This window comes from Cyprinus carpio, chromosome B20 (genome assembly GCF_018340385.1).
Source record: "Cyprinus carpio isolate SPL01 chromosome B20, ASM1834038v1, whole genome shotgun sequence".
NCBI lineage: Eukaryota > Metazoa > Chordata > Actinopteri > Cypriniformes > Cyprinidae > Cyprinus > Cyprinus carpio.
In genome coordinates this window covers 20343231-20368073 of record NC_056616.1, presented here as the reverse complement: position 1 = coordinate 20368073, position 24843 = coordinate 20343231, and the positions used below count along the sequence as shown (strand labels likewise).

The 24843-nt window shown below is 34.5% G+C and overlaps 1 protein-coding gene across 2 annotated transcripts; it reads left to right on the top strand.

Moving 5' to 3' along the window:
• The first annotated feature begins 50 nt into the window (after positions 1-50).
• Positions 51-24086, top strand: LOC109113000 (adhesion G protein-coupled receptor F5-like). Of its 2 annotated transcripts, XM_042747250.1 has the most exons (17): positions 51-343; positions 1297-1397; positions 1711-1820; positions 2081-2129; positions 7532-7632; positions 8097-8161; positions 8251-8396; positions 8561-8758; positions 19824-20024; positions 20162-20302; positions 20424-20599; positions 20690-20860; positions 20991-22355; positions 22609-22650; positions 22782-22844; positions 22941-22995; positions 23116-24086. In XM_042747250.1, the coding sequence occupies exons 2-17, from the start codon at positions 1385-1387 to the stop codon at positions 23202-23204; spliced, it is 2985 nt and encodes a 994-aa protein (XP_042603184.1). In that variant the 5' UTR covers positions 51-343; positions 1297-1384; the 3' UTR covers positions 23205-24086. The 2 variants fall into 2 exon arrangements, with proteins under 2 accessions (XP_042603184.1, XP_042603185.1); XM_042747251.1 differs by lacking the exon at positions 51-343 and having other exon boundaries at positions 461-1397.
• Positions 24087-24843: the final 757 nt, after the last annotated feature.

The following is a 24843-nucleotide window of genomic DNA, read 5'->3' as shown; positions in this document are numbered from 1 at the left end:
GATCTTTGAGTTCAGCTCATGAAAAATGGGGGCAAAAACAAAAGTGTTGCGTTTATAATTTTGTTCAGTGTATAATACCTAATTTACTCCTGATAATGTAGCACACAAGGCCTTACACTATTTCTTTTGAAATACTGCCATCTTCTTTGTTCTCGTCTCACAGGTGAACAAGGAAATAATAGGGCGAATCAAACTTGTTTAGCAGGTCACAGTCACACTAAACAAAGACATGTTAATTCCAGGAAGATTTTGTAGGTAGATCATCTGACAATGAAAACAAAATCTCATACACTGAAAAACAAGACATCTCTTCATGGTTATTTCCAGAACGGTAAAGGAGAAGGTAAAAATGTGTTTATTCTTTTAAATATGAAACAGTTGCAAACTGTAGTACAAATAATAGAAAGAAATTCTTACTTTTGACTTTAAATTGTCCAGTTAAATTTCTGTACTTTAAAAGTTGAGCTTTCTTGTCATGCTGAAGTAAAAAATGAACAGGAATTTGACTTAAGGTTGCAGTTGACTAGTGTGCTATTCTTATTTGTGCTTGTAGTTTGTGGCATTGTAATTTATTATGAAATAATCCCATTTTATTTTATTGACCCTAATGTAATGGTTGTAGTGTTCAAATATATAGACATGTTTCATGTTGTAGGCTACTTCAACAGCAACATAACAGCTAAACAGAAAAGTTATTAAACAAAATAAACTAAAAATTATTATTCACTGTTGCCGTGTGTGTGTGTGTGTGTGTGTGTGTGTGTGTGTGTGTGTGTGTGTGTGTGTGTGTGTGTGTGTGTGTTGACTATGCCCCAGTCGAGACGAAGTCGAAAGTGGGATAATCTGAGTTGAAATGTCCCACTTTCGAATTCAGTACCAGTAAATCACACGTCATGTTAACATATTGACCACGATGTCGCCATTTCTGTCAATTATGGCAAAAACAGGAAAAGAAAAAGAAAAAAAAGACTGCTGCCGTTCATTTTGAAAAGAGCTGACGAAAAGCAATAATTGTGGTATAATTTTATAAACTTAATGTTTTAAGTTTGACATGAGATAGTAGCTTCACACTATAGCTGCGTTCCAGAGAAACGGTCTGATGGCAACGGAACGGTAGACTTCTTTATGGATTTTCTTTACACACAGTAGGCTAGTTGCACAATGCTTTTTTCCACCCCATGTTGACCGACAAGAGAATTGGCATTGATCATCGGCAGTTTTTCAACAACCACTTTTCAATTGTATCATTGTTGTGACAGAATTTCATTGTTTTAACAGAATTTACTGTTTTTCCAGATGTAAGGTCTGGAGGAGCCGTATAGTTGCGTTTTGTTCTGAAGAAATTTGTTGAAGTGATTTTGATTGACATAAATCAGTGAGAAACATGGCTGGTCAAGGTACAATAAAATCAAATTATTCTTGATTCACTATAACTACTGCCATTAAAAAAAAAAAAAAAAAATGCTAATGCAAGACATTGTAGGCTACTCATTCATCTTAAACCAAGCCCTGACAGAGGTTTGGTTCTAAAACAGTGACATATGTTTTTTGTATACCTAGCCTACCTATACAATACATTTGTTTCTTTTTTCTGAGAACTTTAATTTCCATATTAAGTGCTAATAGATGTGTGGTTTCCCTGATATCTGTTTATATTATAGTATGTTTATATGTAGCTATAGGCCTATCTTTAATTTCTCATTTTCTTAGATACAGGACAAATATTAAATTACTGCATAGGAATCATCATGGTTGTCCTGCTGACCCATGAAAATATTGTGGAAACACTTGATTCCCCAGAAACAAGTGTAGATTTACAGGTAAGCTAGTTGAAGTTTTATTTATACTGCAGGAACATAATAACAAACCATAATTCCTGTCTTTTTTTTTTAATTCCAATATATTTTTTTAAAGAATTAAATAGTTACACAATAAAAGCATGTTTAAATAGCCTATTTAACAGGCTATTTTAAGTTTATAGTAATAAAACAATGTTATAGTATGTAGCCTTGATCACATATTCTAAAATAATAAACATTATAAAAATAAATGAATGTATTTTTGTGTTAATTTATTTCAGTTTAGCAACATAAATGTGCACCTGCATCATAGAAGACCAAGAAGTATGGGTATGAGTCACAGTTTTGTCCTCTAACTTTTCATCCACAATGTCCTAATAATAGTTTGCTACATTAACTTAATATGCTTTATTTTTTTTTAATTGTTTATTTATTTATGTATTTATTTGTGTGTGTGTGTGTGTGTCCTTGACCTCCTGATGGCTGCATGATTGTTAAAATCTCATTAATTTTGCCCAAATTTTATAGAGTAATTGGAGTCCATGGTTGAAGTTAAAGGGGTCATATGATGCGATTTCAAGTTTTCCTTTCTCTTTGGAGTGTTATAAGCTCTTGGTGCATAAAGAAGATCTGTAAAGTCTTAAACTAGAGCTGTCCAGAAGTCCAGCTTTGTCGAGTCCAAGTCCAGGATTAGTCGAGACCGAGTCAAGACCGAGTCCAAAGAGGTTCGAGTCCAAGTCAAGTCCAAGTCCAAAAGTTTCGAGTCCAAGTCAAGACCGAGTCCAAATGAGAGAAAAAAAGGATCCTCTTCAAGACCACTTAACTACTGATAATGTATGTGATGCGAGAGACAGCATATCTCCTATTCTAAGAAAATAATTTTACATTATTATTTGTAATGATCAAAAAGCATGTGCAAAGTAACAATTCTGTAGGACAGGGGTCTCCAAACTAGATCCTGGAGGGCCAATGCCCTGAAAAGTTTAGCTCCAACTGGCCTTAACACTATCTGGGAGTTTCTAGTGTGTCTAGTAAGAGCTTGATTAGCTGTTTAATTAGGGTTGGAGCTAAACTCTAAAGGACACTGGCCCTCTAGAACCGAGTTTGGAGCTGTAGGGTCAAATTATTTTTATGTACTTTATTTACATTTTATTTACTTTATAATGCTGCTGTTGCTGACATTGGCTGTGGTCAAAAATTTAAATGACTGATGCCTTGGCACAGCGCACGCACGCAAAGCTCAGGATATGACAAATGCGTGCAGTTAAGGCTAGAAGGGATACGTTTGGCTCTACTGGGCATGCGCACATAAATACAGCGACATTTTTGTCATACTGTAGGCTTGCATAGACTAGTCGAGCGCTGTCGAAAACAATCGACTACTCCAGCATGTATTAACCATAATGCATACAAAAAGTTTGCAAGTACAACGTGAATATTAGGATTACAATATTGGTTACTTTCTATGACCTTATCTATGTTGCATGTAAAAATAAAATATGTAATGTAATAATTAGGGTTGTGCCTGAAGCCGAATACCTTATTCGGAATGGCTTCAAAAACGAATAACGGACAAGGAATAATTCTGCCTGAGTACTCAGCTGAAGCTGACACATTCCGGTGTTTGCTAGATAACAGTTGAGCCAGGGGATCAGAGCAATATTATACACAGACCTCTAAAGTCACGAGTGTGAAGTGAATGAATGTAAACTTTATGAATGAAAAGAGCGCAAATCAAACACCGCATTAGTGTTGCCTCTCCGTGCATCTCTCAGATATCAGAGCTTTGCAAGAGTAATATCACCTATAATAATACATCATACACGTTATATTATTTGTATATATTTAAAAGGCAATGATTTAAACCTTAGGCTACGATATGAAACGAATGAATGGAATAAACGCGTCTCAGTCTTTCAAAAACCAAACCAGTTCTCTCTCAAGAGTAGGCTACTAATCAACTTAGATACAGATACATTTTCTACTTGGCCTACATGTTTGCATCTATATCTTTCTCTTTTTCGCCGCACAAAACAACAACATTTAATAAAAGAACACCAAACAACAATAATACCTTAAAAAAGAGTTCTGCGTAATGAAAATGTGCGCATTGAATGGATTCAGTAGTGTTCAGATGATCACTAAATGTTTGTCATGACATCTCTCTGCTTGCATGTTAAATATTATTTTAGAAATTAATAATTATTTTAATTTAACACGACATACTTGTTCAGTGATAACTATGAAAAAAAGGTAAAAAGTCATAACGGTCTTATCAGGTAACTGTACGGCGTTGTATCCGAATGCAGATACGAAAAATGTTGTGATTGTTACAGATACAAATACTGGCTGTTACATGAAAATTTAAATATGTAATGTCATAATTATAAAGATTTTAAAATTTACATATGTAATTGTTGCATAAGGCTATACATATTAAGCGTTTATTGATTAAAAAAAACTATTTAATGTGTTTTCATTTACAATAGAATGAACCACGAGTAGTCAACTCAAGTATTTTTTAAATAAAAAATCGACTAGTAGCAATCAGTGGTCTTGCAACCCCTATACTGTACAACATTAATTAGTATTTCATTATTGTAAATGGTAAGTTTAAGGCTATCTAGGTGTAGACGTAAATAAAACACAATCTAACAGGTAGAAAATTACATTAGAAACATCTAAATTTTCAGAACGCAGCAAGTGCGCCGCTGGTCATGCACATCCTTTCCCGTAACAAAATTGAAAGCTAAGCCAAGATGGAGAAACAGCTGATCATAGCTGTACAAGGATAGCCATTTTTTAAATGAATTTATCAGCAGAGCTACTGCAAGGGATTTTTAGTGCTGGAAATCCATTTATTTTTGGCTGAAACTTCTGCGTCTTCATGGAGAGCAGGTCATGGTTGCCTAGCAACAGCAGACGCCACTGGAGCCCGAGCATAGAGAGCAGGCTACAGAGTGCTTTGGAAAAAAGGAGAAAGCGGCGCGCATAGCGTTTTCCACACGTTTTCAGTCGCGACATCATGCAAATGTGGTTTTGTTTTGAAGGAGAAATATTTTTGTTTATTTTTTATTTTAATTTTTTTGCTGGACTTGGTCGAGACCAACGAGAACATTTGGCGAGTCCAATGGCCAAGTCCAAGACAAGTCCGAGTGCAAACGCAACGAGTCCGAGACAAGTCCGAGACGATAGAAAAATGTCTCGAGTCCGGACTCGAGTCCCAGACCGGACTAAAGTACTACAGCCCTATTTCAAACCCAAAGAGATATTCTTTATAAAAGTTAAGGCTCGTCCACGCCCTCCTAAAACGCCTCATTTAAACACGCCCCCACATGTCTATGTCACGATGTGGGAAGATTTGCATAACACCGCCCAAATGTTCACCAAAGAAAGAAGGCATAACCTTTGATTCTCACTGTGGCCGCTGGCATCATTTCGTGGAGATGCTGTTTTGTTGTGAAAGAGAAAATACTTTGTTTGGCCTTCCAAAAGAGGACATCAAGAGGACATAAGTTGTCTTTACAACACTGTTCCAGAACATTTCAACCCAAATATTCATATGTGTGCAGCACATTTAATAGAGGACTGTTTCCTGATCCCAGGAGAGAAGACTACAATGCTGGCTGTTCTGACTCACAGTCTATAAGTACGTTTACATATGTAAAGGATTTGCCACTGATGATTCAAACATAAGTTTTGAGCAGTGTAGAGTAGCGGTTCCCATTTCCAGTCCTCGCTCCTCCCTGCTCTGCACATTTTGTATGTTTCTCTTATCACTTCAGACGTTTGTTCTATTCGAACCTAAGTGCCCTGTGAAGTGGACATCACAGGATATTCCACCATGATTCCAGTTCAAATCTTCAGCAATAAACACTGAATAGGGACCATGTCAATGAAAACACAGTTCATGTGTTAACAAAGAGAGACATGCAAAATATGCAGAGCTGGGGGGCACAAGCACTGGAATTGAGAACTGCTGGTGTAGAGTAGCGCTTGTTGTTTGTCGTTTCTCCGATCACAAATGCAGACATGGTTTTATGTTTACGCTGCGCGATGCAACACAACGCGTTAAAACAGTATAAGTCATTATAATCTGTAATTATGTCCCCACTGGATGCAACCAATGCCTCGTTTGTAATGGGTTTTATCGTTTTTGTCTTGTCTAGTGATGGGTCATTCTTGAACGATTTGTTAATTTTGAATGAAACTTTAATGTGGCCCAGGACGAACGAGTCTTCTTGGGAAGTGATTTGTTCAGTCGCGCATGCACAACATCATATGGGTTCTGTACTGAAATTAGTTCACCTGTTTCGAGTCTTCGGGTTTTTCGAAGTCATTCGTTCATCACCTGACAGTCCCATAAGCATAACCAATGCATTCTGAGCCAGAAAGAGAATTGATTAGTTCATCTCTCGAGTCTTCTGGTTATTTGAGTCATTTGTTCATCACATGACAGCCCCATAAGTTTAACCTATGCAGTCTGAGCCGTAAAGAGACTTAATAATAATAACCAACTCTTTATTACCTTTGTTACCACAATCGGTGTTATGGAAGAGAACCATCATGACAGAAATTCACATATTTATTAACTGTAAGAAATAAAAAGCTACAATTTGAGAATTGTAACAGAAACGCATCACGTAACTGTAACAGTAAAAAAAAAAAAAATAATAATAATAATAACTCTGCACCCGTTTGTAAGGAAATTAATTTCTCTATCCAGTGCTGTCATGTCAGGTGACAAATAATGAACAACTTAAAAAGCTCGAAAGATAACCTAATCCGTTCTCTTTCTAGCTCAGACAGCATAGGTTTAGCTTATGGGTATTCGAGATGTAGGTTTAATGTGTGTTAAAGGCACTGCGCTTCAGCATTTTTAAGACCTGGGACAGTCTTGAGTACTTACTTCCTGTTGCGATCACGTGATCTCAAGTGGCCAAGACCGCAAGTGTGGGTATTTGGACAAGGCAATAGTATGGCAAGGGGCGTAACATTTCCGTCACATGCTTGAGGTATTCGGCCAATCACAAAGCACTGGATAGCTGCCCAATCAGAGCACACCTCGCTTTTCAGACCGATAACAATAAGTGACGTGACATTCAGCCAAGTATGGTGACCCATACTCAGAATTCGTGCTCTGCATTTAACCCATCCGAAGTGCACACACACACACACTGTGAAGACACACCCGGAGCAGTGGGCAGCCATTTTATGCTGCGGCGCCCGGGGAGCAGTTGGGGGTTCGATGCCTTGCTCAAGGGCACCTAAGTCATGGTATTGAAGGTTGAGAGAGAACTGTACATGCACTCCCCCCACCCACAATTCCTGCCGGCCCGAGACTCGAACTCACAACCCTTCGATTGGGAGTCTGACTCTCTAACCATTAGGCCACGACTTCCCACTAATGTACAGTATGTGTAATATAATGTGCTTCTTGAACCTTAAACGGCATAAACACATTTCATTACACCAAATACACCAAATAATGTTCTTTTTAGCAACATCATATGACCCCTTTAATGTAAACTGTGGAGATTAAACACATACAAATAAAAATATTTCTGAAATGGATTTATTGCTTTGATTGTTCAGGAAAACAAATTATATCCACAACCAAGACACACACTCTCTCTCTCTGTCTCTCTCTCTCTCTCTCTATTATTGCTGTATTATTATTATTAATTGTTCTATAAGTTGCTTTCTGTTTTCTTTGTTTGTTTGTTTTTCAGTTCTTCAAATGTCAATGAGAATAGATGATGTTTTTGATACCAATCTAAACAACCCAGATAATGAGAAGTTCAAACTCTATGCCAGTAAAATTGAGTTAGCTGTGAGTAGTTTCATATTTTGTGAATAAAATGTACTGATTGTTTTTTGCTTAAAAAAAAAAGATACTGTGCAAATGATACAAGGTTTGTAATACAGATTGTATCTTTCCAGTACTTTTTTGACAAATATGTTTATTTATTTTACCTAATCTTTCTATTTCTTGTTAATACACCTTTACAGTGTTGGCCAGAATAGAGCCTTTTCCTGATTTTCATTAAAAAAAATTTTTTCCTGATTTTTGACTTACTGTCATTCTAAATCACAATAGATAAATAAGTAACTATCAATAAAGATACAGTCTGTTTAATGAGAGTAAAGCAGCTCAGAAAAAGATCATTTTCTGTATGCTCAGATATTGCTTGCCATAGAATAATTTAATCTTGAAAACAACATACTTCAGTAATATTTCAGTATTATCATAGGTAAGGTTCACTTCCTAATCTACATCAGTTACTCTTTGTACAGATTGAAGAAAGTTACAAATATGTGTCTGCCTACATAAAAGATTCAGTGAGAGTCACTGGTTTCAGGTAAGGTCTACAAACCAAAGGTCCGTTTTGGTTTAACTTGTGTTAAAAAAGCGTTGTATCATTGTTGTGGTTTGTGTGTTGCTCCGTAGGCCTGGTAGCATTATAGCAGACTATCAGATTGAATCAACAGCCAGCAGTCCCAACAGCCCTGGATTTGCAGAAGCAAACACACAGGTCATCAGCGCTCTCAGAGATCAAGGAATCACTGTAGCTCAGAATGCTTTTGCTCAAAGTGGTAAGGGTAGTCAGTATCTAATCTTAAAAACAAATTTTCTTAATTTTAGCCTTTTTATTCTTGATTACAATCAGTTGCTTACAAAATGCTGGTTTGTTATAAGCATGAATATTGCTTGTAAAAATTTTGAAGGGTAAAATAAGGTTTGTGGACTTTACTTTCAGAACCAAAAACCTTGTCCACTGCAAAAAATTGGTATCCAGAGCAAAATATGGTGCTGAAATGCATACGCCCAGAGTCTGTTGTGAGTACAATGAGATGGACAGTGAACGACCAAGATCCTACACTAAACAAAGTTAAATACGTCATTTCAGATGACAATAGCACTCTCACTGTAAACAACATCAACGAGCGTGACAACGGTGAGCCAAAAATATCTTTGTCCTATCAACGATATCTTACATATTGACTGTCCATGTAAGGTCAAGATTAAAGCTGTTTGGTAAAGCTATGGGACTAAGTGTATCCAGCTGGCTGCAATTTAATATTAATGGGATGCTCATTGTCTAGAATTAACATTACTTCATCTTTTTTTGATAAAAAGCAGTTACCAGTGTGCACAGATGTATTGGGATTATAAGAAATATAAGTTTTGAGATCAAGTGACCCACCGATAGCAATGGCGGTGTAGTTCGATTCCTGACTCGGTATCCTTAATCTGTTTTTCTCAGTAAAACTATCAACATTTGGTTAGTTTTTGACAGTTTTTCTAACGGAGCTATGAATGAAGATGGCAAACGTCAATTGAAAATGGCTTCGCCAGAGAAAATGCAAGTTAAAGACCCTAATTATATTCCTAAGGGGGAACTTCATGCTGACAGTTTGAAAGGGTGATCTCTTCGTGCCACGGCGGTAAAGTTTGTTTGAAGTTTGATATTCATTAGACATTCTTTTTTTTTTTTGCCAATTAAATTCTTTGTGGCTGTTATGTTTTGAGCCCAAAGTAACTCAGACATAAATATATGCCCTTAACGTTGGACAAGGCTTAATTTCTAGGAAAAATGTAAAAAAAAAAATAATAATTGACCATTTAAATTAATTAAACAATTTAACTATGTGACATTATAATATAAAAACAATACAAAAATGTTCGGAAAAACATCCCTGTTATTGCACAAAGCTCCTTTTTTAGAATTACCATTTTATGTGTTTTATAATAATTTTACAACTTACAACTTTACAACAAAAAATAAATGCATTAAACGACAACACCATTTGATCTAAAGGTATCAAACCAACTGTAAAATATTTATAATATTATTTCCTATAATGCACAAGGCTTGGTTTTAATATTATGCCGTTATTGTTTTTATATACAGTACTGAATCCATATTTTTCATGTTTTATATACTTTACCCACCTAAATTAATTAAACTCTGACCCCGTTTGAGATAAAGGTATCAAACCAACTGTAAAATATTTAGAATATTATTCCCTATAATGCACAAGGCTTGGTTTTTTATATTATGCCTTTATTGTTTTTATATACAGTACTGAAAACATATTTTACATTTGTTTAATATACTGTATCCACTTAATTCAACTCTGACACCGTTTGATATAAAGGTATCAAACCAACTGTAAAATATTTAGAATATTATTCCATATAATACACAAGTATAATGGTTTTTCATGTTATGCCTTTATTGTTTTTATATACAGTACTGTATTTATTCAAAATATAAATATTTTCTAACAATATAAATCTTTGCTGTCACTTCTTAACAACTGAACACATCCTTGCTGAATAAAAGTTTTAATTTCTTTCAAAAAAAGAAAGAATAAAAATGTACTGACCCCCAAATTTTGAACTATAGTGTATATTGTTAAAAAAGATTTTAAATAAATGCTCTTCTTTTAAACTTTTTATTTATCAAAGAATCCTGAAATAAAGTATCACAGGTTCCAAAAAAATATTAAGCAGCACAACAGTTTCCAGCACTGATAATAAATCAACATAATAGAATGATTTCTGAAGGATCATGTGACACTGAAGACTGGAGTAATGATGCTGAGAATTTAGCTGCGCATCACAGGAATATGTATATATGTATATGTGTGTGTGTGTGTGTGTGTATTGTTAGGTACCAAACAGGAAATAACTGTATAAAAATCTGAATATGTAGATGTAAATCTGAATATATAATTGTAAATTGTAAAAAGTATAGTTATAAGCCTGAATATGTAATTGTAAATTTTGAATATATAGTTATAATTCTGAATATATTATGTCTGAATATATAAATGCAAATCTGAATATATAATTAGAATTCTGAATATATAAATGTAAATCTTAATATATACTTAAAATTCTTAATATATAAATGTAAATCCGAAAATATAGTTATAAGTCTGAATATATAGAATTAAATCTGAATATATAGTTATAAGTCTGAATATATAGAATTAAATCTGAATATATAGTTATAAGTCTGAATATATAGAATTAAATCCGAAAATATAGTTATAAGTCTGAATATATAGAATTAAATCCGAAAATATAGTTATAAGTCTGAATATATAGAATTAAATCCGAAAATATAGTTATAAGTCTGAATATATGGAATTAAATATGAATATATAGTCATAACTCTGAATATATAAATGTAAATTGTAAATGTATAAATGAGTAAATCTGAATATATACTTAAGTCTAAATATATAAATGTAAATTGCAAATATATAGAAGAAAATCTGAATATATAGTTAAAAGTCTGAATGGGGTAAATCCGAAAATATAGTTGTAAAGTTTGAATATATAAATGGAAATTGTGAATTTATATATTTTTATTCTAATTATATAATAGTAAATTACAATATATTTTTATTAATCTTTAATATATAAATGAAAATCTGAATATATATACTTGTAAGTCTGAATATGTAGGAGTAAATCTGAATATATAGTTATAAGTCTGAATATATAAATGTAAATTGTAAATATATAGAAGAAAATCTGAATAAAGTTAAAAGTCTGAATAAAGGTAAATCTGAAAATATAGTTGTAATGTTTGAATATATAAATGTAAATTGTTAATTTATATTTTTATTCTAATTATATAATAGTAAATCATAATATATTTTTACAAACCTGATTCCAAAAAAGTTGGGACACTGTACAAATTTTGAGTAAAAAAGGAATGGAATAATTTACAAATCTCATAAACTTATATTTTATTCACAATAGAATATAGATAACATATCAAATGTTGAAAGTGAGACATTTTGAAATGTCATGCCAAACATTGGCTCATTTTGGATTTCATGAGAGCTACACATTCCAAAAAAGCTGGGACAGGTAGCAATAAGAGGCCTGAAAAGTTAAATGTACATATAAGGAAAAGCCAAATTACCAATTTGCAACTTATTTGGTCAATTGGCAACATGATTGGGTATTAAAAGAGCCTCTCAGAGTGGCAGTGTCTCTCAGAAGTCAAGATGGGCAGAGGATCACCAATTCCCCCAATGCTGCGGCGAAAAATAGTGGAGCAATATCAGAAAGGAGTTTCTCAGAGAAAAAAAGAGTTTGAATTTATCATCATCTACAGTGCATAATATCATCCAAAGATTCAGAGAATCTGGAACAATCTCTGTGCGTAAGGGTCAAGGCCTAAAAAACCATACTGGATGCCCATGATCTTCGGCCCTTAGACGGCACTGCATCACATACAGGAATGCTACTGTAATGGAAATCACAACATGGGCTCAGGAATACTTCCAGAAAACATTGTCGGTGAACACAATCCACCGTGCCATTCGCCGTTGCCGGCTAAATCTCTATAGGTCAAAAAAGAAGCCATATCTAAACATGATCCAGAAGCGCAGGCGTTTTCTCTGGGCCAAGGCTCATTTAAAATGGACTGTAGCAAAGTGGAAAACTGTTCTGTGGTCAGACGAATCAAAATTTGAAGTTCTTTTTGGAAAATTGGGACGCCATGTCATCTGGACTAAAGAGGACAAGGACAACCCAAGTTGTTATCAGCGCTCAGTTCAGAAGCCTGCATCTCTGATGGTATGGGGTTGCATGAGTGCGTGTGGCATGGGCAGCTCACACATCTGGAAAGGCACCATCAATGCTGAAAGGTATATCCAAGTTCTAGAACAACATATGCTCCCATCCAGACGTCGTCTCTTTTAGGGAAGACCTTGCATTTTCCAACATGACAATGCCAGACCACATACTGCATCAATTACAACATCATGGCTGCGTAGAAGAAGGATCCGGGTACTGAAATGGCCAGCCTGCAGTCCAGATCTTACACAAATAAAAAACACCTGACCATAATAAAGAGGAAGATGCGACAAAGAAGACCTAAGACAGTTGAGCAACTAGAACCCTTTATGAGACAAGAATGGGACAACATTCCTATTCCTAAACTAGAGCAACTTGTCTCCTCAGTCCCCAGACGTTTGCAGACTGTTATAAAAAAGAAAAAGGGATGCCACACAGTGGTAAACATGGCCTTGTCCCAACTTTTTTGAGATGTGTTGATGCCATGAAATTTAAAATCAACTTATTTTTCCTTTAAAATGATACATTTTCTCAGTTTAAACATTTGATATGTCATCTATGTTGTATTCTGAATAAAATATTGCAATTTGAAACTTCCACGTCATTGCATTCTGTTTTTATTCACAATTTGTACAGTGTCCCAACTTTTTTGGAATCGGGTTTGTATTAATCTTTAGTATATAAATTAAAATCTGAATATATATACAGTCTACATTTCAACATAAATATATCTTTACTATGAGGCTTATCAATAGGCATATGTTCTTGCTTTTTTAATTAAAACAGTATGCCTATGTATCCTGTACATGTATCAATGCAGATATTGTACTAAATTAATTATTTGAATTATTGTTGTCTATCATATGCTGCTACAATTGTTTCTATTCACTCCCATCACTATTTGTAAACATATGATGTTGTTGACAATTTCCCTAGTCCTCTCAGCCATGTTGAACTGTGTAGAAAAGATGGGTATTAGCATTGTCACTGACTGTGAGGACCTTTTGACACCCCAGCCAGCCTTTTTTTTAGGAGATGGAAATAATCCTTTTGGTTTAGATTAGTGAGATGCACTTACAATAATTAGTATAATAAAATATTTACATTGATAACTACATACAGGATGGATTTATTGCATTTATATATGCAGGATTAATAAATACTTTAAGATTTTAAGATATGCATTTATATCAATGATTTACATTTACATATTCAGATTTATAACTATATATTCAAATGTACCGCTATATATTCACAATTTTTCACACATTTATATATTCAGATTTACTTCTATATATCCATATTGTTATATAATTATTTCCTGCTTGGCAACTCATAACATATATATATATATATATATATATATATATATATATATTATGTGTGTGTGTGTGTGTGTGTGTGTTGTGTGTGTGTGTGTGTGTGTGTGTGTGTGTGTGTGTGTGTGTGTGTGCGTGTGTGTGTGTGTGTGGTAGGGGTGTGCAGAGAAGCCAGCATTTGTATCTGTATCAATCACAAAATTATTCGTATCTGTATTCAAATAAAACCGGAAGTAGGCGGAACTTGAACCAGAACTTCATACAATATTTGATAAGATCATTATGTTTATGGTTTTACCACCTATCTAGTGTTTAACTAAAATAATAATTTTTTTATGATTACAACATTTCGACTATTTAAACATCTAACAGTCGGAGCCGATTTCCTTGTATAGGTGGTGCTTCGAGATGTAGTGCGGTTGTGCTTTGAGCAACGTGAGTTCGAGTCCCAGCTTGGGGACCTTTTGTGATCCAATAAATAGATATTTAAGTATCTAAATTAAAACAGTAAGGGTTCCTACGCAATTTAGAAATATGGAAATTGATTTAAGTCATTTCCAGGAAATACATGGAATAAGGCAACTGCAGCACTGCTATTTTATTTGCACTTATTTCATTCATAAACTCATGTAGCTACTTGACACACTTGTTACTGCATTGTAATTTTAAAGGATTATGTAAAACAACATGATTTCCATTGGCTCTCCGGTTCCTACAGAGTTGAAAAAGGATTTTACTTAAGTAGGCTAATTTGCAGGTCTGGAAAACCTACTTAAGTAAATGAATTAAGTTGTTAATTAATTAATTCAAGGCCAACATTTCATTATGCAGAACAATTTAAATGAGTCTTTTTTGAACTTCACTAAACAAATGTGCATGTGCCACGCAGACCAGCAAAAGTTAAGGAAGCAAACATGTAGGGTTAGTAGAAAATGTATCTGAGATGTACCAGTTCATTTAACTCGTCATTTGAGCAGTGGGATTATTAAAAATATGTGCTAATATAAAATTAAATAAAGTAGCCTATATAAAATTGCTAAATAAATCTATCTATCAGTACTTTTTTACTTAAGTACATAAAAAATTTAGTACTTTTGTACTTTCACTCGAGTAAAATTGAAAAAGTAGTACTTTTACTGGAGTAATATTTTATTATACGTATCTGTACTTTTACTCAAGTACTTTATTTGTGTACTTCGTCCAACACTGAACACAGCATGTTGCAATCTGTGACGAATAAAGACTAGAGCCTCGATTATCCTGCCGTAAAACCTGTAGCTTGAAGCGGCACATTTGAATTTGTAAAGAGCGCATCAGTCAGTGCCGACTTTGTTGTTTACGGTCACTGGACTGGCTGAAGATCGCCGAATAAAGGCTTGGATTTGGGTCTGTTTCTCGCAGTCGTATGGATTCGGAAGATTTGGATTAGCCTACAGCACACAAATAAAATTGTTTCATTTCGTAATGTTGCGTTTTCGGTGTATTTTATAGTTCTATTGTCAGTCACAGCATGTCGGAGAAAATGCCTTCTGTTGCCAATGGCAAACAAACATTACATGACAAGTAACTTTAAAGGTTAAACGATTGCAGAAATGTTATTTATTTTAAGGTTTAAAGTGAAGTCTTGTTTAACATTATGTAGGCCTATTCTTGGAAAGGAGCTGGCAGCAGAAATCACAACAAAATTAAATGTTATCATTTCATATGAAGTAAACGAGTAAACTTTTTTTTTTTTAAAGCAATTGAAAACAAGTTAATGGATATGACAACTAAAAACAACTAAAATAAAATTAATTTTATTCTATATTAATAAGGATTAATTTTTATGTGTCGTCGTTATGTAAATTTTGTATGTTTAAATGCTGAAAATATGTAAGTATTTGTACGTTTAGATGCTGAAAATACGCCAGTATTGTACGTTTTAGTGCCTGTAAAAATGTAAGTAAATGTACGTTTTATAGAACCACATTTTACATAAAATACAATACATATGAATTATCATGAAATCAAGTTGTATATGCATATGTTCTGATCACCGATATACTGTATTTTTGGGGGATTACTTTATGGTCCTCCCGCATTAATTCTGGTTGGTGTAGAATTGCTTTTCCTTTTTAATATATGGCTATAAATATTTTATCATGGAACATTAATGGGTTAAATAGCCCTATTAAGCAAACCAAAAAATAATTAAAACATCCAGAGATCACTGAATAAGACTTAGAGGCATGAGATCTATCTTACTGGGGATCCAACACAGCATTAATATTGCCCCCTAACTCCACAAGGCAGTCACAATACTGTAGAGACCTTTTTGCATCTTAGGTAACCTAAGCCTTAGATTACCTAAAATGCAAAAAGGTCTCTATTTCCCTCATACAAGAGTCTCATTTGAAATCAGTAGACATGCATCACTTCCAAAATAAATACTTTAAAGTGATCTCTTCCTCTTCGCCTGTCAACAAAACTAAAGGGGTGCAGATAGTGCCTACGTGCAATATTGTTTTTTTCAATTACAAGATCCAGTAATGATACAGAAGGCCGAATCACTTTTGTTGTTTCCCTAAATAATACTAAATATGCTTTTATGTCTGTAATTTCATTTTTTCAATAATTATTTTGTTTAGTTATGAGTTTAGAGGACTGTCTTGTGGTTTTAGGGGGCAATTTTAATGTTGTGTTGGATCCCCAGTAAGATAGATATCATGCATCTAAGTCTTCAATGATCAATTCAATGATCTCTGGATGTATTAATTATTTTTTGCGACATTCCAATATATGCGATATCTGGCGTTTACAAAATGACGGTGCTAGGGATTATACATTCAGCTCATCATAAGAGTCATTCAAGGATTGATTATCTACTTGTGTCCCCTTCACTTATTCCCTATTTAAGAAGTTGGTGAAGTTTCTAAGTCACAACAACTTGCTACTGGGGTTCCTCAAGGCTCAGTACTTGGACCGCTTCTCTTCTCCATCTACATGACGTCATTAGGATCTGTCATTCAGAAGCATGGCTTTTCCTATCACTGCTATGCTGATGACACTCAACTCTACTTCTCATTCCAACCAGATGACCCGACGGTAGTTGCTCGCATTTCAGCCTGTCTGAGTGACATTTCTAGCTGGATGAATGACCATCACCTTCAGCTCAACCTTACTAAGACTGAACTGCTGGTGGTTCCAGCTAACCCATCGTTTCATCACAACTTCTCTATACAGCTGGGTTCGTCAACCATAACTCCTTCCAGGACAGCCAGAAACCTAGGAGTTGTGATGGATCATCAGTTAAGCTTCACAGACCATATTGCTACAACAACCCGGTCCTGTAGATTTGCCTTATTCAACATTAGGAAGATTAGACCCTTCCTGTCAGAGCAATCCACCCAACTTCTTGTCCAAGCTCTTGTTCTCTCCAGACTGGACTATTGCAATGCTCTCCTGGCGGGCCTTCCTGCATGTACTATCAAGCCTCTGCAACTGATCCAGAATGCAGCAGCGAGGGTTGTCTTCAATGAGCCAAAAACAGCCCATGTTACTCCTCTCCTCATCAGGTTACACTGGCTACCAGTAGCCGCTCGCATCAAATTCAAGGTACTGATGCTTGCCTACAAAACGACCACTGGCACGGCGCCAACTTACCTAAACTCACTAGTTCAATCTTATGCACCCTCCAGAAGTTTGCGCTCTGCAAGTGAACGACGCCTTGTGTTGCCATCCCAAAGAGGTTCAAAATCACTCTCACGGACTTTTTCCTGGACTGCTCCCAGCTGGTGGAATGACCTTCCGATCTCAATTCGAACAGCTGAGTCTTTACTCATTTTCAAAAAACATCTAAAGACTCATCTTTTTTTCACCTGCACTTAACTAACTAATATTAGTACTTACCTTTTTTTCTTTTTCTCTTCTATCATATGCCAAAAAAAAAAAACCCTGGCTACGTGTTCTGTACTAGACTAACTGAGACTTGTCATAGCACTTGTATACCGTTGTTGTTTTCTCGTTGATCTGATTGTTTCTACTGTTCTCATTTGTAAGTCGCTTTGGATAAAAGCGTCTGCTAAATGATTAAATGTAAATGTAAATGTAAATTTAAGTAAAGTTAATATTCTACCAATTCTTTTATCTGATCATTCTCCGATATTACATCTTAAACCACCGCATCATTGGACGCCAAATGCAAACAACGGAGATTTAATACCTCCCTGTTGCAGGACTGTACATTTGTGGCTTATTTACGCAGCTCTTTCACTGAGTTTTTACAGATTAACAGAGATTCAGCCTCTGACCCCCAAGTAATATGGAAAACCACTAAATGTTCTATTAGGAGTAAATGTATAAGTTTTTCATCCTTTAATAAAAAGCTTAGGGAGAGCCGTAAATTTGAATTAGAAAAGCAAATTGTTCTACTAGAGAAGGAATTAGAATATTAAATGATAATTTTTAATAATAAATGTTCTTAAATCAGAATTAAAATCCATATATTTACATATTAACCTTATGGTGGCTCATCCCTACTAGATTTTTGGTCCTATTGTTTAGCATAACAGATGAGACACTTAGGACGTGGCTAGACGTTGACTACCCTGTCCCATAGTGGGCTTTAGAAACTAATATTATATACCCATTGCATCTACAGGATTTATGCTTTACTGGAATATCTAAGCGAGTTCTGGAAAAGTTTGGTCCAATTATATGCCATTAAAACCTGGAAAGCAGCAGAAAAGATTATGGGAGCTTCAGATTCTTACAGTGACTCTACCATAATAATACATAATAATAAACTTTGTACTGGTAACAAACCGTTTGTTTCCAAATGCTGGGTTGAATGTGGTATTTACACTTTAAAAGACCTGTACAATAATTATGGGCTCAAGTCCTTTCATATCTTAAAGGATGAGTTCTCTCTTCAAGGGTTCTCCATTTTCCTGCATTTAAGATTAAGATCTGTGTTGAAAGCTTATGGAGTACCCTGGTCGATTAATATATCTCCTCATTCTATGTTAAGTTGGATAGATTCTAGTATGGCTTCTAGAGATGTAGTCAGTATCATTTAGAAATCACTTGCGGTACGTCAGTATTCAAACATTCTGACTGAGGGTTTCTGGGAAAGAGAACTTAAAGGGACTTAACACCAAAATTAAAATTTTGTCATTAATCACTTACCCCCATGTCGTTCCAAACCCGTAAAAGCTCTGTTTGTCTTCAGAACACAATTTAAGATATTTTGGATGAAAATATCTGTGAGGCCTCTGACTGTCCCATAGACTGCCAAGTAAATAACAGTGTCAAGGTCCAGAAAAGCTATGAAAGTCGTTGTCAGAATACTCCATCTGCCATCAGACGTGCAATCTGGGGTATATGAAGTGACGGGAACACTTTTTGTAAGTGAAGAAAACAAAAATAATGACTTTATTCAACAATTCCTTTGTCAACAGTTTCTATGTGTATTTAGCTTTGATTTGAAAGAAAACAGCACATCCCTGTGGCGCAGATGATACAGAAGAGCATACGCAGCATATGGTGATATGGAGAGACACAGAGGAGACTGTTGACAAAGGAATTGTTGAATAAAGTCGTTATTTTAGTTTTCTTCGTTTACAAAAAGTGTTCCCATCGCTTCATATAACCCAGATTGCACGTCTGATGGCAGATGGAGTATTCTTACGATGAACTATATCTTTTTCTATGGGACAGTCACAGGCCTCCTGGTTTTCATCCAAAATATCTTAAATTGTGTTCCAAAGACGAACAAAGCTTTTACGAGTTTGGAACGACATGGGGGTAAGTGATTAATAACAAAATTAATGACATAAATACTCCTATTTCATTCTGGTTCCTCATTCACTCTCTTTTTATGCAAAAGAGTGGCGTGACCAATACATTCTTTAAAAAAAATTCTTCTTTTGTGTGCCATTAGTATGATGCTATAGCACTATACTAGATACAACAATTGTATACATTGCTTTAACTTTAGCATATATAAGGAAAATTATTAAAAAAGTACTGTTCAATAAACCAGTCTTTCATTTTTCATAAACTTAAATAATAATGCATAAACTTGTGTGTATATAATCTTTTTTATTTTATTTGCAGGTAGATATGCATGTATCATAGACAGGACAATACCTTACGTTCAATGGCAAGATATAGTTATTGAACCACTTCCCAATATCATAGTGGGTGAAAATGTAAGAACATTTCAGTGTGTTACCCAGACTGTTTCACTGAAATGCTGCGAAGAAATGTACAGTGTGGAGTGGACCCAGACAACCTCTGATGATGAAGTGATTTCAGGTTGTACATAGTGACTGGCAATATATTCTTACAAAAGTTACTGACTGGAGTTTTCAGTTGCAGTGAATTGCTTTGTTCAGTTCACCATGTTATAATATGTTTTTAATTATTTGTATTTACTTTTTTCATGCAATCAGAGGATAAATGCATCACATTAAGACATACAATCAAAAGTGGAGATTGTGGGAGTAAAACCTTTAGATGTCGACTCAAGAACCCGGTGCTTCAAGGTTTCACCTACAGCAGTAAAAATGTTATTGTTAATAAAGTCAACGAAGGTAAATCTTTTTTAAATTTTTTATCCTTTGATGTAGCCATGTGTTTTTTCTGTTTTGGCTGTCTAAAAGAGAAGAAATAGTTTTTCTATTTTTCTGAAACTCAATCAAATATTTACTCTAGTGTTTAGCTGTAAAGATGGAACACTTGGAGATGGGAAAGAAGGTGATACTTTGACAGGACCCTGTGAAAAAGGCAAGGAAGGCACCATAAAATATAGATGTATCTCAGGTAAATGGGAGACTGATGAGTCACACTGTGTACTTCAAGTTATCAAAGACCTTGAAAAGGATGTTGCGGTAATTGCCATTATCTGTTTATAAAAATAAATCCATTTATTTATTTTTTTATTTCTGATTTTCACATTTCTTCTCTACTTTTTAATTTAGGTCTTGGTGGTGCAGGACATACCAGTATTTGTGGCTCAGCTTAGTACTGCTACAGAGAATAATACACAAGCGATAACACAGTCTTCTGCGAATGTCCAAACCATTGTTGAAATACTTGTAAAAGTTGCTGATCTCTCACAAAACATTATCATCAATAAGCCGGTGATGGAGGTATGTACATTACAGTGTCTATATGCACAAAAGACATCAGTCAAATTGTGGCTAATCAAAACTTTATCAAGATAAAATATTTGTACATTATCTTCATTTTCCCATCTGATGTAAAATTGTCATTTTTCAGAATTTCCTTAAAACAGTGGATATCCTTGTTTCGACATCTTCCATTGAAACCTGGAAAATTTTGAACAATAACAGCAGGACAGATTACACCAGCACAGCACTTCTGAGTGCTATTGAGAATATAAGTAGCCGTCTCACAAATGCCAATTTTAGGATTTTTATTGAAACATCTGTTGAGTTGAACAGAACTGTAACAAACAGCACCTTTTATAGTGGAATATCGAGCCTGCCAAACTCAACTACTGAGATTCAGATACCAGAGATTCCTGTAAACACTCCTATAACCGTCATAGTCTTCACAACTCTTGACAGTATCCTACCTACTCGAGATACTGGTAGTTGCGGCAGTAGCAAATCAGATGTGCGCATCAATGGAGATGTGGTTGTAGTAAAAGTTGACAAAACAATTAACTACATAACTTTCGCTTTTGACATTACTAACCAGTCTTTGGGAAATCCTCAGTGTGTGTTTTGGAACTTTGATCTTGACGCATGGGATTCCACTGGATGTGAAGCAAAGCCCTATATAAGTGAAGGGATTGAAACTGGCAAGATTACATGTGAATGCAGCCACACAACCTCTTTTTCAATCCTAATGTCACCGATTTCTATTTATCACATAGCCTTAGCCTATATAACTAACATTGGTGTAGCTATTTCAGTGGCCAACTTGATTTTGTGCCTCATTATTGAGACTATTGTGTGGAAGTCAATAACAAGAAATGACACATCCTACATGCGACATGTCTCCATAGTCAACATTGCTGTGTCTCTGCTGATAGCAAACATCTGTTTTATCATTGGAGCTGCAATCGCAGAACAAGAGCAGCCAACCTCAGTGGATCACTGCAGTCCAGCAGTTTTCTTCATGCACTTCTTTTACCTGGCTCTTTTCTTCTGGATGTTAATGTCAGCACTGTTGCTCTTTTACCGTACAGTCATGGTCTTGTCTCAAATGTCAAGGGCTAAAATGATGGCCATTGCCTTCATAGTTGGTTATGGTGCACCTTTGCTCATAGCGGTCATTACAGTTGCATCAACAGCTGGACAAGAAAATTATATTTCTAAAAGAAACGCATGCTGGCTGAACTGGTATGAATCAAAAGCCTTGTTGGCATTTGTAATTCCAGCTCTCACTATTGTAGCCATAAACCTTGTGGTTTTGATCGTGGTTCTGTACAAGATTTTGTGGAGAGGAGTTGGTGCCGCAACTCAACCAGATGAGAAACATGCCCTGGTGGTCATTGCCAGATGTGTGGCCATTTTGACTCCTATCTTTTGTCTAACATGGGGATTTGGAATTGGAACCATGGTGTCACAGGAATTGGGCATTCATGTGGTGTTTGCACTCCTCAATTCACTGCAGGTATCACTTTCTGTCTTTGTATTTGTCTTTATGTTAAGGTTATATTTTGTGTGCTTGATTAAAATGCAAACTGTAATTGCAATGCAAATAATACAATAATTATTATATTTTATAATTCTATAATTCTAACTATTCTTTATAAAGCCTCAAAACAACATATTGTAATGCAAAATAAGTTTTTCCAATGAAATTCAACAGCATTAGTATTATTTACTAGTAACATTTTCCTCATATATTTGTATCATTTGTGCAGGGATTCTTTATTTTGGTGTTTGGAACGCTTTTAGACAGCAAGGTATGAATTGATTTTTGTTGCTTGACAATTTGACAAACCATTTTGTCAGAATAATTTTATCGAAACTGTTTTAGAGTCATACTTTAGTACTACTTCAGTGCTTCAACCCATATTGTCATATATGGTTGTAGATCCGTGAGGCTCTGGCAGGAAAACTGTCACTAAGGAACCTTACCAGCTCTAACCGAACCAGGGTAAATGAGAGCAAAACAATGCATCTGATCCATGAGATCTTCCTTGTGATAGATATACACAGTTTACAGCTGATATCTTAAATCTCTAAATTACAGATTACTAATGCACCATCATCTTCAAGTGGACAGGATTTCTTTCTAAGGAGAAGAAGTAAGTGAATAAATTATAAACTGTATATATGAAATATACATTTTGGTGAACTATCAAATTGGTCATAATATTAAATGTGTGTTTATATATTTTAAGTAACATACAAATAACCATTTGCAGATGAGTGCAACTTATCTACTACAGCCAGCATTTTCACAACTGCATCTTCAAACAGCTCCTATTCCTCAGATACTTTTATGAATGCTTGATCAGCTACTTCATATTAACTATAGTCTAGTTTATTAAATGTTAAACGATGTTAGCTTTTCCAAAAGCATTTCCTAAACTGCAATTATATGAACTTCACTGAAAAATTCACAGATTTGATATTTAATTAAGGATACATTTTATAATTATAACAGTGGTGTGATTGGATGGGTCTAGATTGGCTGTCCATTTGGTATTATTATATTATACACTGTTCTGTTCTGTCTGATTTATTTACAAAATAAAAAAATAAAACAATATATTTCATTGTTTCACTAACACCTCGTTACTTGAAATTAATAATTAAATAACTTGCTCTCTGGTACCTTATTCAATTTCATAGATGCAGAGTTAAAGACCATAATGGTAAATTAAATGTTTAAAAATAATTTATTTTATTTTATTCCCCCTCAGTATGAGTCATGATGTAATGTTATTTTTTGGCCTGTACAACCTAGCTCCCACTGCTAAATGTCAACCTCACTAACATAATAGACATTCCTGGAAGTATAGACACAAATCTCTTGAAGTATTATTATATGATTATTTTAACTGAAGAATTTGAATGAATTGTTTTTAATATTAATTGCTATTAAGTGCTATTGGTGTTTTTTTATTATTATTGGTTATATTAATTACTTACTTTACAGGAACTCCTAATCCACAGCTGATTTTATTTGAATTTGAATGACCACACAGTCTGAATTTTGCATATGTTTGCTGTGTGCCTTTCATTTTGTTGAGGACACTTTTAGATGATCATCATTGGATTAGTTACTGGTTTGACGTCAATTTCTGAATTTACTGTTAAGGATGTAAATTGTGGTGCTGCGGGTTTGTTTATGTTGTTGCTCTGGTGCACTTCCTGAAAATGTTCCAAAATAAATAAAAAATAAAAACTCTCCCTCATGATCTGAGTACTGAAGTTGATTTCTGTACAAGCACAGTTTCTAATATTTTTATTTAACATACAAGTTATTGCTATGTACTAAACACTAATAAATAAAAACAGAAAAATGACCCATATTAAAATTAATAAATAAGAAAGAAGACATTCTCACTTAGCTTCATCACATGCTGCAGCTTTGAATGGAATGCAACCTTGCCTTTGAATATTATAAATAGAATAGGATCAAATAATAGGAAATAAACAAATGACAACAAAATACCAGCTTACATTTAACTTAGTTTCTTGAATGGAACTATTAACCTTCATGGGCATGTTTTGTCATTCAGAATGAGCATGCAAAACAGATACATTTCCATGGATGCTTATTTAACTAACAAATACGTTTGAAGAAAACAAGACACTAATTTGCAAGTGTGTTCCCTAACAATAAATCTTTTTTAAAAACCTTAACTTTCATTAAATGTTCTACTAAATGTATGTATGTTTACAGTAGTGTAAACAGCACTTACAGTAATCATGTTTACAGTAACTTTTCGAATAGAAAAAAAAATCTTTTGAATCTGTATAGTTGTACTTAAACTCATAATATTTTATGTTGTGTGGGAATAAACTAGATTTAAATTTGTATTGTGTGCAATAAAAACCATACACTTTAACAGTTATAAAGTGTATGTTATAATCATTATACACTTTTATTCTGTCTTTTCATTACATTACCATAACATTATGCA